General features: G+C 51.1%; 1 protein-coding gene across 8 annotated transcripts in view; it reads right to left on the reverse strand.

Moving 5' to 3' along the window:
* Positions 1–1734: 1734 nt before the first annotated feature.
* Ppfia4 (PPFI scaffold protein A4) overlaps positions 1735–13145 on the reverse strand; it is a 45818-nt gene continuing 34407 nt past the window's right edge. For 4 of the 8 annotated variants that reach the window (XR_012912054.1, XR_012912051.1, XR_012912053.1 and 1 more), the window contains 6 exons: positions 9739–9836; positions 9013–9188; positions 6210–6278; positions 4264–4441; positions 3999–4108; positions 1735–3803 (listed from right to left, as the gene is read on the reverse strand). Coding sequence is in view for 4 of the 8 variants with exons in the window: in XM_075988027.1 (XP_075844142.1) it covers positions 3754–3803; positions 4264–4441; positions 6210–6278; positions 9013–9188; positions 9739–9836 (571 nt within the window). In the remaining 4 variants the exon portion in view is untranslated. The remainder of the gene's footprint in view (positions 3804–3998; positions 4109–4263; positions 4442–6209; positions 6279–9012; positions 9189–9738; positions 9837–13145) is intronic. The other 4 variants (XM_075988027.1, XM_075988024.1, XM_075988026.1 and 1 more) reach the window with 1 other exon arrangement.

The following is a 13145-nucleotide window of genomic DNA, read 5'->3' on the forward strand; positions in this document are numbered from 1 at the left end:
ACCCACACACACGTGCACATTCACACTGAGATTGAGAAAAATTTAATCTTTAAAATACCTAATCCCTAATGCAATGGCATTATGAGATAGGCCTTCTGAAGGTGGTTAGGATATGAGGGCTATGTCTTCATGAATGGGGTTTAGTGCCCTTATAAGAGGCACCTGTTTGGCCCTTGTTACCCTTCAACCTTTCTAGTGTATGAGAACACCTTGACAAAGTACCATTTCTAAAAACTAAGCCCTCACTGGAGATTAAATCTGCCGGTAGCTTGCTCTTGGACTTCTCAAACACATTTCTGTTGATTAAAAATGACCTGTGTAAGGTTGTTTTGTAATAGCAGCTAGACCAGGCAAGAGTCTGGCACCCAGCAGTGCTTAGGGATTTGTTGGCTTTTGTTAATATTAATCCTTTCAACGATTCTTCAAGATGAGGTCCATCAATATAGAGATCAAAGAGACTGACCTAAGGTATGCCCTCACAGCCCAGGGCAGTAGACAGTCAAGGAGACAACACAGACACCTGTTCAACATTTATAGCATGTTCACGAAACTGAAGGATGCTGGTTACCTAACTCTACTGCAGTGCCAGCCATTGCGTCCCATGAGAGACTTAGAAAGGAGAGGAGTTGAAGGGTCAAAACTACCAAGGCAAAGAAAAGAGCCACTGAGCTGTCTTCTGTAAGAGGCACTGGTGGACAGAACATTTCTGATTAGGCAGATTCAAGCTAGTGGGAAGAGGAGAGGGCCAGGGATCCAAGTCATGAACTGCTTCTTAAGGCCATGGAGGAGCTGGGCCCTGAACTGAAGCAGTGGAGACTGTGGTGGTTTAAATTAGAATGGTCCCAGCACAGCGGTGGTGGTGTTAGAGGAGGTAGCACAGGCAGCACACACCTTTATTCCCAGGCAAAGGCAGGCAGATTTCTGTGAGTTTGAAGTCAGCCTGCTCTAGAAAGTTCCAGGACATCCAGAGCTGCTACACAGAGAAACCCTGCTTCAAAAAACAAAAAACAAACGAATGAATCACTCCCATAGGCTCACATGAATGTTTGGTCCCCAGTTGGCGGAACTGTTTGGGAAGGATCGGGTGGAGAAGGTGAGTCACTGGGCAAGGGCTTTGAAGTTTTAAAAGCTCGTGCCATCCCCGTTAGCTCTCTCTCTCTCTCTCTCTGCCTTTTGGTTGTTGTATCAGTATGTAAGCTCTCAGCTACTTCTCCAGTGCCTTGTCTATCTGCCCGCTTGCCTACCACCCTGCTGCCATCCTCCCTGCCATGATGGTCATAGACTCTAACTCTCTGGAACTGTAAGTGAGCACCCAAGTAAATGATTTTCTTCATAAGTTACACTGGTCATGGTATCTTATCACAGCAACCAAAAGGTAATTAAGACAGCTCCTGGGATGCAGAGATGCCCAGAGGAGGCTGGGCAGCAGCAGTGACTCCAGGCTCAGTGTGAAAGGATCCAGGTAGAGTAGACCTGGAAGAATAAAGGTGAAACAGGAACCCGGCCAAGTCTGAGAGCAGGCTTCTCATCCCTTCACCTTGCTCTAAACACTTGGTACACGCCACCCGAACGCTACCTTTCCCATCATCCTGTGTGTGCATAATAAACAGAAATGTGTTGTTCATATGCTTCAAAACTCTGATACCTCCTTCCCAGAGCACAGCAACCTGGAGGTCTGTGAAGGAATCTGGACACATCGGGTGAGCTGAGTGTTCAATAAAGAAACGGAGGCCATTTGTACATTGTCTTAAAACCAGGTTGTTTATTGGTACATAAACACCCACTCACGCCCACACACACCCACACACACTCGCACACCCACTCCTGAAGCACTGAGCCAATACAGTACTGAGAAGGGACCCGGTGAGACACAGGAGGCTGGCAAGGAGGGCTTGGGCCACTGGTTACTCTCCAGAAAAAAAAATATGCATATAATACTTTAACTGTGAGGCAAAGGGTACACCATGACAGCAGCCTTCCATCACTGCATGCAGAGTCCCAGTCCATCCTCCCTGCTGACCCTGAAAACACCTGGATCCCCAGTTGCTACCTATGACATCGAAAACCATGACAGGATTACATGGTAGAGGAGGGGCAGGGCTGACTCTCTCACACAGCTAGCCCATAGAGAGTTCCCAGAAGGAGTTAGATGGGGTTGTCAAGCTCAACTCCTTCCATCTCAGGATGCTGGTACTTCTGTGTAACTCCAGCGATCAGGATCGGGCTTTCTCGCACTCTAACTAATTCATATTCTACTCAATTGTTTCTCATCTTCATCCCCAGCAGCCTGACTGGTAGGGATGCAGAAACAATGGGATCAAGGACAGGTAGTTTCCTGCCCTGCCCAGGGGAGCCCATTCAGTCACCCCATTAGCCAAGCTTTTCCCTACTGGGAAGCAGGGAGTTCTGGCTCATTTCTCCACCTGCCAGCCTAGCCCCTGCTCAGAATCCTAGTGAATGAGATGGCAAGCCAGTTACTCCACTTGCCTACAGGAGGGCAGGAGGGTACTGTCCTGCCTGCCTCCAACAAACACAACCCAGGCACGTCTTTTCCTCTCCCGTTAAGTATCAGCTTCTATCGACCCACCCTGATATGAGGTCCTGAGATTTCCTAAGGCTAAGGAATGGGTCTGGAAGAGGAGGTAAATGGCATTCCTCACAATCTGTCCTGCCCCACCATGCTGCCAGAAAAAGCAATTAAAATAGTGGGGAGAGAGGGGATCAACAATTTCTGGAGTAGATAGCTGACCCCCAAAGAACACTAATGGAGGACTGGACGGCATGAGGACACAGAAGGAAGACTGCCTCAATCCACATTAGATATCCTGGACCTGGGACATGGTTCCCTAAAGGGACCCCCCCTCCCTTTCAGGGCAGACATAACAGCTCACGATCTGACCCACTCAGCCCTGTAGCAGACTCCACTGTGGCTGGGGCTGAACCATTCCCACTGCCCTTTGGGCTTAGGTAGTAAGGCCATCTGTTTTCCTTCTAGTTTCCCTGACTTTACCTTCTACTGAGCAAGGAGTTGAAGATTTTCCCTTGCCTTCGCCCTTAGTCCAAAGCTCTGGGGTCCATTTCTCCCACATATTTGGGATTCTGCATCAGCTGGGACTCAGAGTTTCCACCTTAGCCTTCCTCAGTTTCCTTCCTGGCGTATCCTGGAGGGACTCGGGTACTCACCCCTCATTGCCCCCAAGCACGACCAGGAGGCAGGAGCTACAGACACTGTGGACCGATTTGGGGAAGGGGCAGGGGTGATACTGTGAAAGGGGGTACAAAACCACTCCGACCATTTGGCACAGCCAGAGTGGAGGGGACCAGAAGGCCAATTAGTCCAAGCAGGACAGAGTCCGAAATGGCCTTTTATTGGAAGGGCCATCTCAGTCCTTGGCTTGGGATCATGAGCCTGATGAACCCAGAGTCCAGACCAAACTAGGTCCAGAAGAGGAAAGGTGGTGACACTCACTCAGTGTTACCCTTTTCTCCCTCCCACAGAATCCCAAGCACCATCAACCTGGGTGCCGCCACACACAGGAAACCTTGGCCACATCCACCAGAGACTTACAAAAGGGGCACGAAGTAGGACTCAGATAGTGGGATGCCAAGGGAGTATATGAGCATATTCTGAGATCCCGGGCAACTGTAAAGTCACAGAGGAGAGGCTGGGAGCCAAGGGAGAAAGGGAACGAGCAGGAGGGGTCAGGGCCGGCTGAGCCTGTGAAACCAGGGCACCCACCCTGGGGGCCGTGGCTAGTCCCGGAAGGCGGAGAGCATGTGTCCGTAGAGATAGTGGGAGTGAGCTAAGAGAGAAGAGAGAGACAAGCTCTGTAAGTGGAGGTGGTCCCCGGAAGGGCAGCAGGTAGGTGCAACATGCGGCCAAGCGCAAAGCGAAGCGGGAAGGGCAAGCCGGACGGTGCTGCGGCGAGGGTGCGGCGGCAGGGCGGGCCGGGGCGGAGGCAAAGCGGGCGAGCGCAGCCACGGCCAGGCCCACTTACCCCGAGCCGGGGGCACACCCCCGTCAGACCCGGGGCGGGAGGGTGGGGGGGTCAGCAGGAGTAGGTCCGGACCGTGGAGGGCTCCAGTCTCTGCGCCCCCGCCGTCCCGGCTGGCAGGAGTCAGCAGCGGCGGGAGAACACACAGAGCGCGGGTTAGTGCGCGCCTCACCGCAGCGTTAGTGCAGCGCAGCCTCGGCCTCGCCCCTCTCCAACCCGCTTGGCCCCAGGCTGCGGGAGGGAGCCCGCGGCCAGTCCCCGCACTCACCTTCCGGCATGATCTTCTTGGGCGGAGGGGGTGGGGGCTGCAGCGGACCCAGCGTGGATACACGGAAGCCCACTGGGAGGGTCTCTGCGGAGGTGCCCAGCATGCCACCACTGTGGTGATCCCGTGGCCGGAAGCGTTTCCTCCAGGAGGGTGCTCGACGGAACACCTTCTCTTCCCCCTGCACCAAGGGACATATTGGAGTTGCCACCCCAACCTTCCCAACTGAGCTGGAGAGCCCACTGCTTTTTCAAAGTATTTCTAGTCCTAGGCTCCCTGCGGGAGGTCACTCACTGGTCAGCCCCAGTCCTGCTATCCTGTCCTGGGGCCTCAACAAAGATACTACCCAGGTTGCTAGGAACACACTGCCAGAGATCATGAGTTCTAGGTTGCCGTTCTTGGTTCAGTTGCGTGACTAGCAACAGGACTCCCCCGGCTTCAGTTTTCTTATCTGTCAAATGGAAAGTCCAACATCTGCCTCACCTATTTATGTCTCAGGCTACCTTCTCCAGTGGAACCAGAACACACAGACAGTGATGGGGCCAGACAGATGAGCCTCTGGAATCAGGCTACTCCAAAGGACACAGGCCACCCACCCTACCCTTTGGAGCACCGGCTCACTGCCTTGTGGCCAAACCTCCTCTTCCACCTTTGTGTTTTCAGAACTGTGCAGAGCACCCAGTATGGGCAGAGTGAGCAGGAACAGGGCCACTGCCTCAACGATCCCTCCCACTGGGGTTTGTAATCTGTGCTCTTGGAATGATACATGCTTTAATCACCTCTAAACCTGCCCTAAGACCTGTCCCAGGAGCATCTACAAGAGTACTCCATTACTTTTTCTTCCCCTCATCCCCCCCTGCTCCCCCCAGTCCCTTCACCTTCTACTCCTTCCGTTTTCTTCTCCTTTCTCTATCATGTTCTATGCTCTGTGGAGCAATGAATGATTGTTGTTCCAAAGAATGCATTCCCTGATCCTGAGTGATGTCGTGGAATGCTGTCTGCCTCAGTAACTGTTGATGAATGGATAATTGGAGGCCCATTCCTTAATTTAGCAAGGTCTAAAGATGGAGAACCTAGAAATAACTGTGTGTGGGGTGTGTTCACACACGCCACGGGACATCTGTGGAAGTCGGAGGACAACACTGGGGAGCTGGTTGTCTCTTCCTACCTTTCTATAGGTTCCAGAGACCAAGCTCAGGTCATCTGGCTTATATGGCCAGAGCTTTCCTTCCTGTGCCGTCCCGTCAGTCCCGGGCTCTTTTTTAACTTGCTTAAGCACAGTCGGGTAAGGCAGACAGACTGGCACATTCAAGGAAGGTTGGTGACAGGGAAACAGGTCAAGAGGTGGAGCAGGGAGGGCTGGCAGGGCCCTCCAGTCTTCCCTGAACCCCAAGGGAAGGCCTGATGAAATGAAGGTCAAAGGCTACTTCTACAGACCAGAAGGGCTGCAGAGTGAAGCTACAGCAAGATCTGGGGTGTCAGCTTGGGTTTTTGTTTAGCAGTGTGCCAACTACCCTGAGGAGCAGAGAGCGGAGCTGTCACTCAGCACCTCAGCAGAGCGTCTGTCCTCAGACACCACACAACTGGAGGGCAGGCTGCAATCCCGCCCAGCATGGAGAGACACAGAAACAGAAAAGTCACCCACAGAGACGGCCTCTGGGGAAGACCTTTGACCCTGCATGGCCGAGAAGGCTGAGTTTTGAGGTGGAAGATGCTAGAAGTATAACACGGGTTTTGGGTTTTATACCACAAATGATTTTCAGAGACTTCCCCACAGCCTGCTGCACAACCAACCACATCCCTCCCCGCCCCTTGCCATTCCCCATCCCTGCTGGCTCTCCTCCCTTAGGCTAGCCACCACTCATCAGCCCTAGGGTGGGAGATCTCATGACCCTCAATCCAATCAGCCTACAATGACCAAGGCCCTAAATTCATATCCAAGTACTCACATCATCCAACTTCCTGTCTGTGCCCAAAGCCAACAGGTTATTGAACTCTCTCTCCATCACTTGACGGGCCTGAAACCCACAGGGTGAGAGGAAGAAAGAGAGGCTCTAGTTAATAACATTTATGGTATCTTTCTCTTTTAAAATTTTACATTAATTCAGTTTTTATTATTATGTGTCTGTGTGTGCGTGTATGTACGTGTGTATGTGTATGCACGCACACACATGTGGGCAATTGTGACTATGCACTGTGGAGGTTAGAAGAGAATGTGCAAGAATTGTTTCTCTCTTTTCACCATGCGGGTCCCAGGGATCAAACTCAGGTTATCAGACAAATTAGGAGCAAATGTCATTTTTAAAGCTGGGTTACAAGTTCGAGGCCAGCCTGGTCTACAAGAGCTAGTTCCAGGACAGGAACCAAAAGCTACGGAGAAACCCTGTCTCGAAAATAAAAAAACAAAACAAAACAAATAAAGCTGGGTTACAGAGTACATGAGTAGACAGGCTTTATCTATTGGAAAAAAAACTATTTTCACTAATTAGACTCACAGAGTTTTCAATAACAAAAAGAAAGAGCACAGGGAGAGTGAGGGAGAACGGAGGCACTAGTGGGAATTGGAGGGAGGTGATAGTAGACAAAGATGATCAAAACAAATTGTACAAATATACCCGATTTTCTATGCATAAATAAAAAAAATTTTAAGCCTCTATTTTGTCTCTAATGGGAAAACATGGCTGAGCACCCATTGGTGAGGGCAGGAGAAAGAACAGTAAGCACGCACACTTGGGTGAGCAAAACTGCCCGGGAATAAGTAAGTTCATTTGGCAGGACACACATTGCAAACTCAGACTAAAAGAATCCCCAGTCACAGATAGTGGGAGCCCTGAGACACTTTTCTGGACCTCCTCAGAATTAACTCAGTAAGGAAACTACCCGCGTGGGTGCAGAGGCGGCTCAGCAGTTAAGAGCACTTGCGGCTCTTGCAGAGGATCCAGATTCAGTTTCTAGCACCCGTATCAGGTGACTGACAACTGCCCATAACTACAGTTCCAGGGAACCAGAAGCCCTCTTCTGGCCTCTGCAACACCTGCATGCATATGGTACACATAAACACACACACACAATAAGAAATAAATTAATCAAAAGAAAGAAACAGGGATGTTTTCATAACTGTCTGTCACCAGACATTTTCAACCATGGTCCATAAAGGATTCCAAACTGTCACACAAATAGGTCAAGAAAATGCCAGGTGTTGGTAGTGGATGCCTTAAATCCCAGGAGGCAGAGGCAGGTGGATCTCTGCATTCAAGGCCAGACTGGTCTACAGAAGGAGGAGGAGGAGGAGGAGGAGGAGGAGGAGGAGGAGGAGGAGGAGGAGGAGGAGGAGGAGGAGGAGGAGGAGGAGGAGGAGGAGGAAGAGGAGGAGGAGGAGAAGGAGGAGAGAAGGGGAAAGAGAAAGCCCATTTCTGGGGGGAGTATGAAGCCCAGAGTTCTTTCAGGATAGTGTTTGTAAGAATGGAAGCGGCATGTCTTACAAGTGATCAGAGAGGAAAACGGTTGTAACGTTTCAGATATTCTGGGAAGTGAGAGGTTAAAAGGATGTGCATCAGCTGCAGAGCCCCGAGCAGGCAGGAAACCTGCAAATGAACTTAGAGGTGGGCAAGTATAGAGAAATTGCATTTGGAGGAAATCCAAACTCTTACTAGAAAGGAAAGGTTCCATGCTATGTGTTTTGACTGGTCAGTGGGTGTCACAGCAGACGGTCTACAATCACATTGGCCCTGAATGCTGCCGTTGCCCCCAAGGCCAGCGCTACCCAGAACCGAGAGACAACACAGCCCCACCCTCGGTCAAGCCAAAAAGTGTCTGTTCCCAGAATAGCCAGCACAGCTAGTGGCTGAATTTCAAAAGCAATCTGACAGCTGCGAACAGTTCAGACAAGGGCAGCTAAAATGATCAGGGGCAGCAGCTAGTCTACACAAGGGACAGCTAAAAGAATTAAGACCATTCTGTCTGGAAAAACAAAGGCTTGGGCCCAGAGGCAACATAATCAGAGTTTATGAAATTCACAGTTCTTACAAAAGGAGAGAACGGGTCACATACAAACATCCTCATCAAGCTAAACTGTAAGGAAGAGGTGGATCTTTCCCCAGGGGGGCAGCCTGGCAGAGGCAGATTCAGGACAACTAAAATCAGGAAGTACTTTACCCAAGTGCGAGTGCATTTAGACTCCATTACCCACAGGAAGTCAGATGGGCCAAAAATATAAATAGGGTCAAGAGACTTAAGATATATTCCTAGATAATCATTGTAACAATAATTACGAAATGTAATTGAAGGAGATGTCTAATCTTTTGAGCTGCTGACAGGAAGACAAAGCCCTGGTATGGAGTGTCTCTGGGCTGTGCCCACTGGTATATTTAGTCTGTTAAAGCCTAGGAGCTCAGGAGCAGATCCCTAGGGTAGGTACAGGCTCTACGGTCCCTGCAAGGCCCAGCACTTGTTCTTCCCTATGAAAAGTTGGGTCAGAGAAGCAACTTAAGGAAAAGGAAAGCACCAGGCCTCAGCTTGGGAAGAGCTGGAGTGACCCACAGCTGTGTGGCCACAAGAAATGTAACTGAATGTGAAAGACACACATTCCCCAGGGGCTTTGGCAATGCACAGGGACCACTCACCCTGTTGGGACAGACAGCATGCATGCGTGCGCACGCACACACACACACTCACACATGTGTACACATGCACACACACGCACGCACACACACACAGTAGGGGGAGGTGGGTACTGGCGGACTGGAGGCCTACCTGGGTGTTCTGTGTGGGGATTTGCAGAACCAAGGCCAGGGTGTTGTGATCGAAGTTCTCATCCAGGGCCAGCAGAGCACCGTGCACACCACTCTCATGCAGATTTCCTGCATAGTCCCTCAGCCCGATAGACTGGACCCAGTGAACAACCTGGTCATTGGTCCAGACCAGCACATCTGGAGGGCAGAGGAAGAAACGGACAAAAAAGAAACATGGCAGGCCCAGGCTCTTCCAGGCACAGAAGGCATTTCCTACCCGCAGAGCCCCGGCTACCCCTCTCTCTAGCTCCCACTCCATCCCGAGCTTCCTCCCTGGCATCTGGGTTCCCGCAGGGCCAGCTCCACCTCACTGCATCTCTGCCACTTCTTCCCCTGGGGTCCCAGCTTGGGTCGTCCCCCCACCCCAGGCCAAAGTGGCCTTATTCTTTCTACTTTCAGGGTCTTATCTAAAACCTGCCTCTTCCCCATCCAGCCCTCTCCTCCCCCACCACCAGGTCACCAACTTCGGTGAGCACATCAGTCTACAGCACCATACCAGAGGTCTCGTCAGTGTGGATGGTGGCCACTGTCTGAGGGAAGTGGAATCACATCTGAGTGGACATGGAATATTTCTGTTCCATCGGACAAGCTGGGGTTGTAGCCACCTCTCAGCTCTGAGTCTTTCCTGAGGCTCACTGGGCCCCAGGATGGGGGTCGAAGCAAGCTTCCCCAGACCCTTCCAGCTTACCCTTGATCTCATGCTGACTCTCCTCCCGCCTCTTCTCCAGCTCCTTCCGGTCATAATTCAGCCTCTTCAGACACATGATGCCATACTGAAGACTGGTTCTGTAGGCACACAGCAGCTGAGCCAGGGCTCTGGTGTAACCACATTCCTGGCTACACGGCCCCCATTCTGTACCAACCCACTGCACCCTGCACAGAACACACCCTGGTCCCTTCAGGCTCCTGCTGCCTGGGCTGCACCTGATTCAAGGCTACTTCCACCTCCGGCTGCTTACAGCCCGTCCCCTTCAGGCAGGTAGGGCCTTGAAGGCTGATCTTGTCAGTCACCTTGGTTGGACTGCACCACCTAGCCTAGCAGATTAGGTGTCTTCAAGGGCATTTCCAGAGGTGATTAGGGAGGTGGTAAGACCCATCCTGAATATGGACAACTCCATTTCACAGGCTGGGAACCAGATGGAATAAAAGGGGGGACGGAGACAGCCTAAAGGCCGAGACATTCTCTCTGCTCCGCCCTTCACAATGGGCTCAAACCAGGAGCAAAACCAAATCCTTTCTCTCCCAGGGTGTGTCAGATATTCTGTTACAGCAATCAGAAACCAACAAAGGGCCTGCCTGGTGGAAGGGCTTTGGAGGAAATTAGCAAGCCCCTTCTTTGTAGCGTTGGGATGACAAAGACTAACAACCACTCACAATCAAAGTAAAAGGAAATCTAAGATACTCCTTAATATTGCTAGTTCCCTCAGGCCTTTCAGTGGCCTACAAGATGCCACAGGTGTTCCCTTACCTGTCCAGCCTGCTGTCTGTGCTGCAGCCACACAGACACAACGCTGCTCCTCGGATAGCAGGCGTCCAAGGCCTGGGGGCCTCAGGGCCTTTGCACTGCTTGCCACCCAGAGCATCCAACCCCCACTTTTCTAAACAGTTCGCTCTTTCTTCACCTTTAAGTCTTTCTTCACACGTCTCCTGCTCAGCCCAACTCAGAAGCCACCTAAAGCAGACTTACACTATACCATCACCACCTCCACCCCACACTAACGAGGTCCAATTATTCTCCTAGCTCCTTAACCATCTTGTCTCGCCAAGTCAAAATGTACACTTCAGAGGACAGGGGACCATTTAACTTACTGGTCACAAATCTCTAGGGCATCATAGGTGCTCTGAAGTGCTTAACGATGAAAATGACACAATTTACACAACTTATTAACTGTACCAAATAAATAAATGTTGCAGGTCACAATAGCAGTGAGGGGACAATAACTCGGGCAGAGAACCTTGGGTTAGAAAGGACCCCACAGCCTTTAATCTGGGCTCCCCCGAATCTAGGACTCATCCACCCTTCAGCACTTCCACAGTGGCTGAGCAACACCAGAACCCCTCCCCCCCCCCAGTGATTCACACTGGGACAAATGTAAGGGTCCCAGCTTGACTAGACCACTACCTCATCCTTTCCCTTTCTGGGTTCTCCTTTACACAGAGCAACGGAACAGAAGGCCCATCCAGCTCCAGCGGCTTTGAGATTAAATTATACAGACTGCTCCCGAAGGCCTTCTGCCTGGAACACTCATGCTCAGAGACACATTTCTAGGCGGCCTGTATTTAGGGTGCAAGCTGCTGTCTTAAGTTCTGGATGGCTATCAAGAGGCATCAGCTCACACAACCCGTGATGGGCTACGCCCCTGACATGAAGTCTCGCTGTAAACCTTTACACAGTTCCTATGGCTTTCAAGGCTGTCAGACAACACAGCAAAACCATAAAGTCCTTATAGTTAGGTCAAGACATGTCTGAATGCCAGCTCTGCCACATTCTCCCTGAGGACACCAGGCATCTGTAAGATGGAGTCCCACTTCTCAGGTTTGTGGTGAGGATTAAAAGCGACCATGAATGGAAGGACTCAACACATCTCGGGGACTCAGAAACAGGTAGGTGTGATTGATATATGTGTGGAGTGGGATCGACCCAAACAGCAATACTCAACAGACTACCCCTCTCCAAGGAGAAGCACTGGGCGGGATGCCAAAAGATGAGGGCATCAGCCCGACCTGGCCAAGGGAGCAGGTACAAACAACCTCTCCTTGATTTGCTGCCTGTTGGTAGAGTAAGATGTAAACATCCCTTTCTTGTCATAAAAATAGTGACTTACATGAACGTCTCCAAAAATGACTTGGTGGTACAAGTCTTTAATCCAAGCTATTCAGGAGGCTGAGGCAAGAGGACCCCAAATTCAAGAGTTATTACAGAGTAAGTTTAAGACCAGACAACTTAGTGAGAACCTGTCTCAAAATACAAAAAAAGGACATGGAGGCCAGGCACAGTGGGGCGTGCCTATAATCCCTACGCGTGGAAGTAAAGGCTGGAGGATCAGAAAGTTTAAGGCCATCCTGGGTTACATGGGTCCCTGTTTCAAAAGCAGGAAGGGGGGCTGGGGAAAGGAATAGCCAAGAACATGCTTTTGAGGCCAGAAATGAGGGCTCACGCCTCTAATCCCAATATCTGGAGGATGAGGTGGAAGGGCTGTGAGTTTGAGGCCAGCATAAGCTGCAGAGTGAGTGCTTGTCCCCAAACTCCAAGAAGAAAGAAAGAAAGAAAGAAAGAAAGAAAGAAAGAAAGAAAGAAAGAAAGGAAGGAAGGAAGGAAGGAAGGAAGGAAGGAAGGAAGGAAGGAAGGAAGAAAGAAAGAAAGAAAGAAAGAAGAAAAGAAAGTGCTATTGGAATGTTGAGCAGAATAACCCAGAGCGAATGGCAGAGGCAAAGTGTGGTGACACCTCAGAAGCCTGAAGCACCCATGCTTCAGAGCTGCTCTATAGCCCCTGGCAGGCTGGCTTTCTCCCTGCTCCTCACAGTGGGGCTGCGTGCAGGAGGGCTCCGGCTCTCCTGCTAAGACAGGTGGGCCTTCTCCAGCAGTCCAGGCACACATCAGGCGGGCAGAGGAGCGGCACATCTCCCTGCCTATCAATCACATGGGAGAAGACAGGTGCAGCTGGCAGCCACCCAGGCAAAGACAAAAGACTCCCTTTCAGCAAGGGGTGCTGGGCAGAGAAGACACAGCTTCCCTGCAGCCCTCACAAGTCGCTGTGGGGTCAGAAAGGCAAGGGGTGCAGGACTGAACCTGAGTCCTCAGACTTCGTTCCGCCTGTGCTCTGTCTCCATCCCTAACGTACTGCTCCTTCCTAGGCCTCGGTTTCCTCGTCCATGAGGAAGTTAACCAGATCCCGTCCAGATTTAAATCTCTACAGTGTGTCAACTGGAAGATGTCCACAAAGTCCTGACGGAACTTGAAAAGCCACAAACACCGGGCGCCACCTGCCATCTTACTCTCTACTTGAGGCAAAGCCCTAGTTTAAGTGGCTGTGCCCACCAGCCTCACTCTGCAGTGCTGGCAGGGAGGGATCAGGCTGGCATATTGCTTGTTGT

The sequence above is a fragment of the Microtus pennsylvanicus genome, chromosome 10 (assembly GCF_037038515.1).
Source record: "Microtus pennsylvanicus isolate mMicPen1 chromosome 10, mMicPen1.hap1, whole genome shotgun sequence".
NCBI classification, from domain to species: domain Eukaryota; kingdom Metazoa; phylum Chordata; class Mammalia; order Rodentia; family Cricetidae; genus Microtus; species Microtus pennsylvanicus.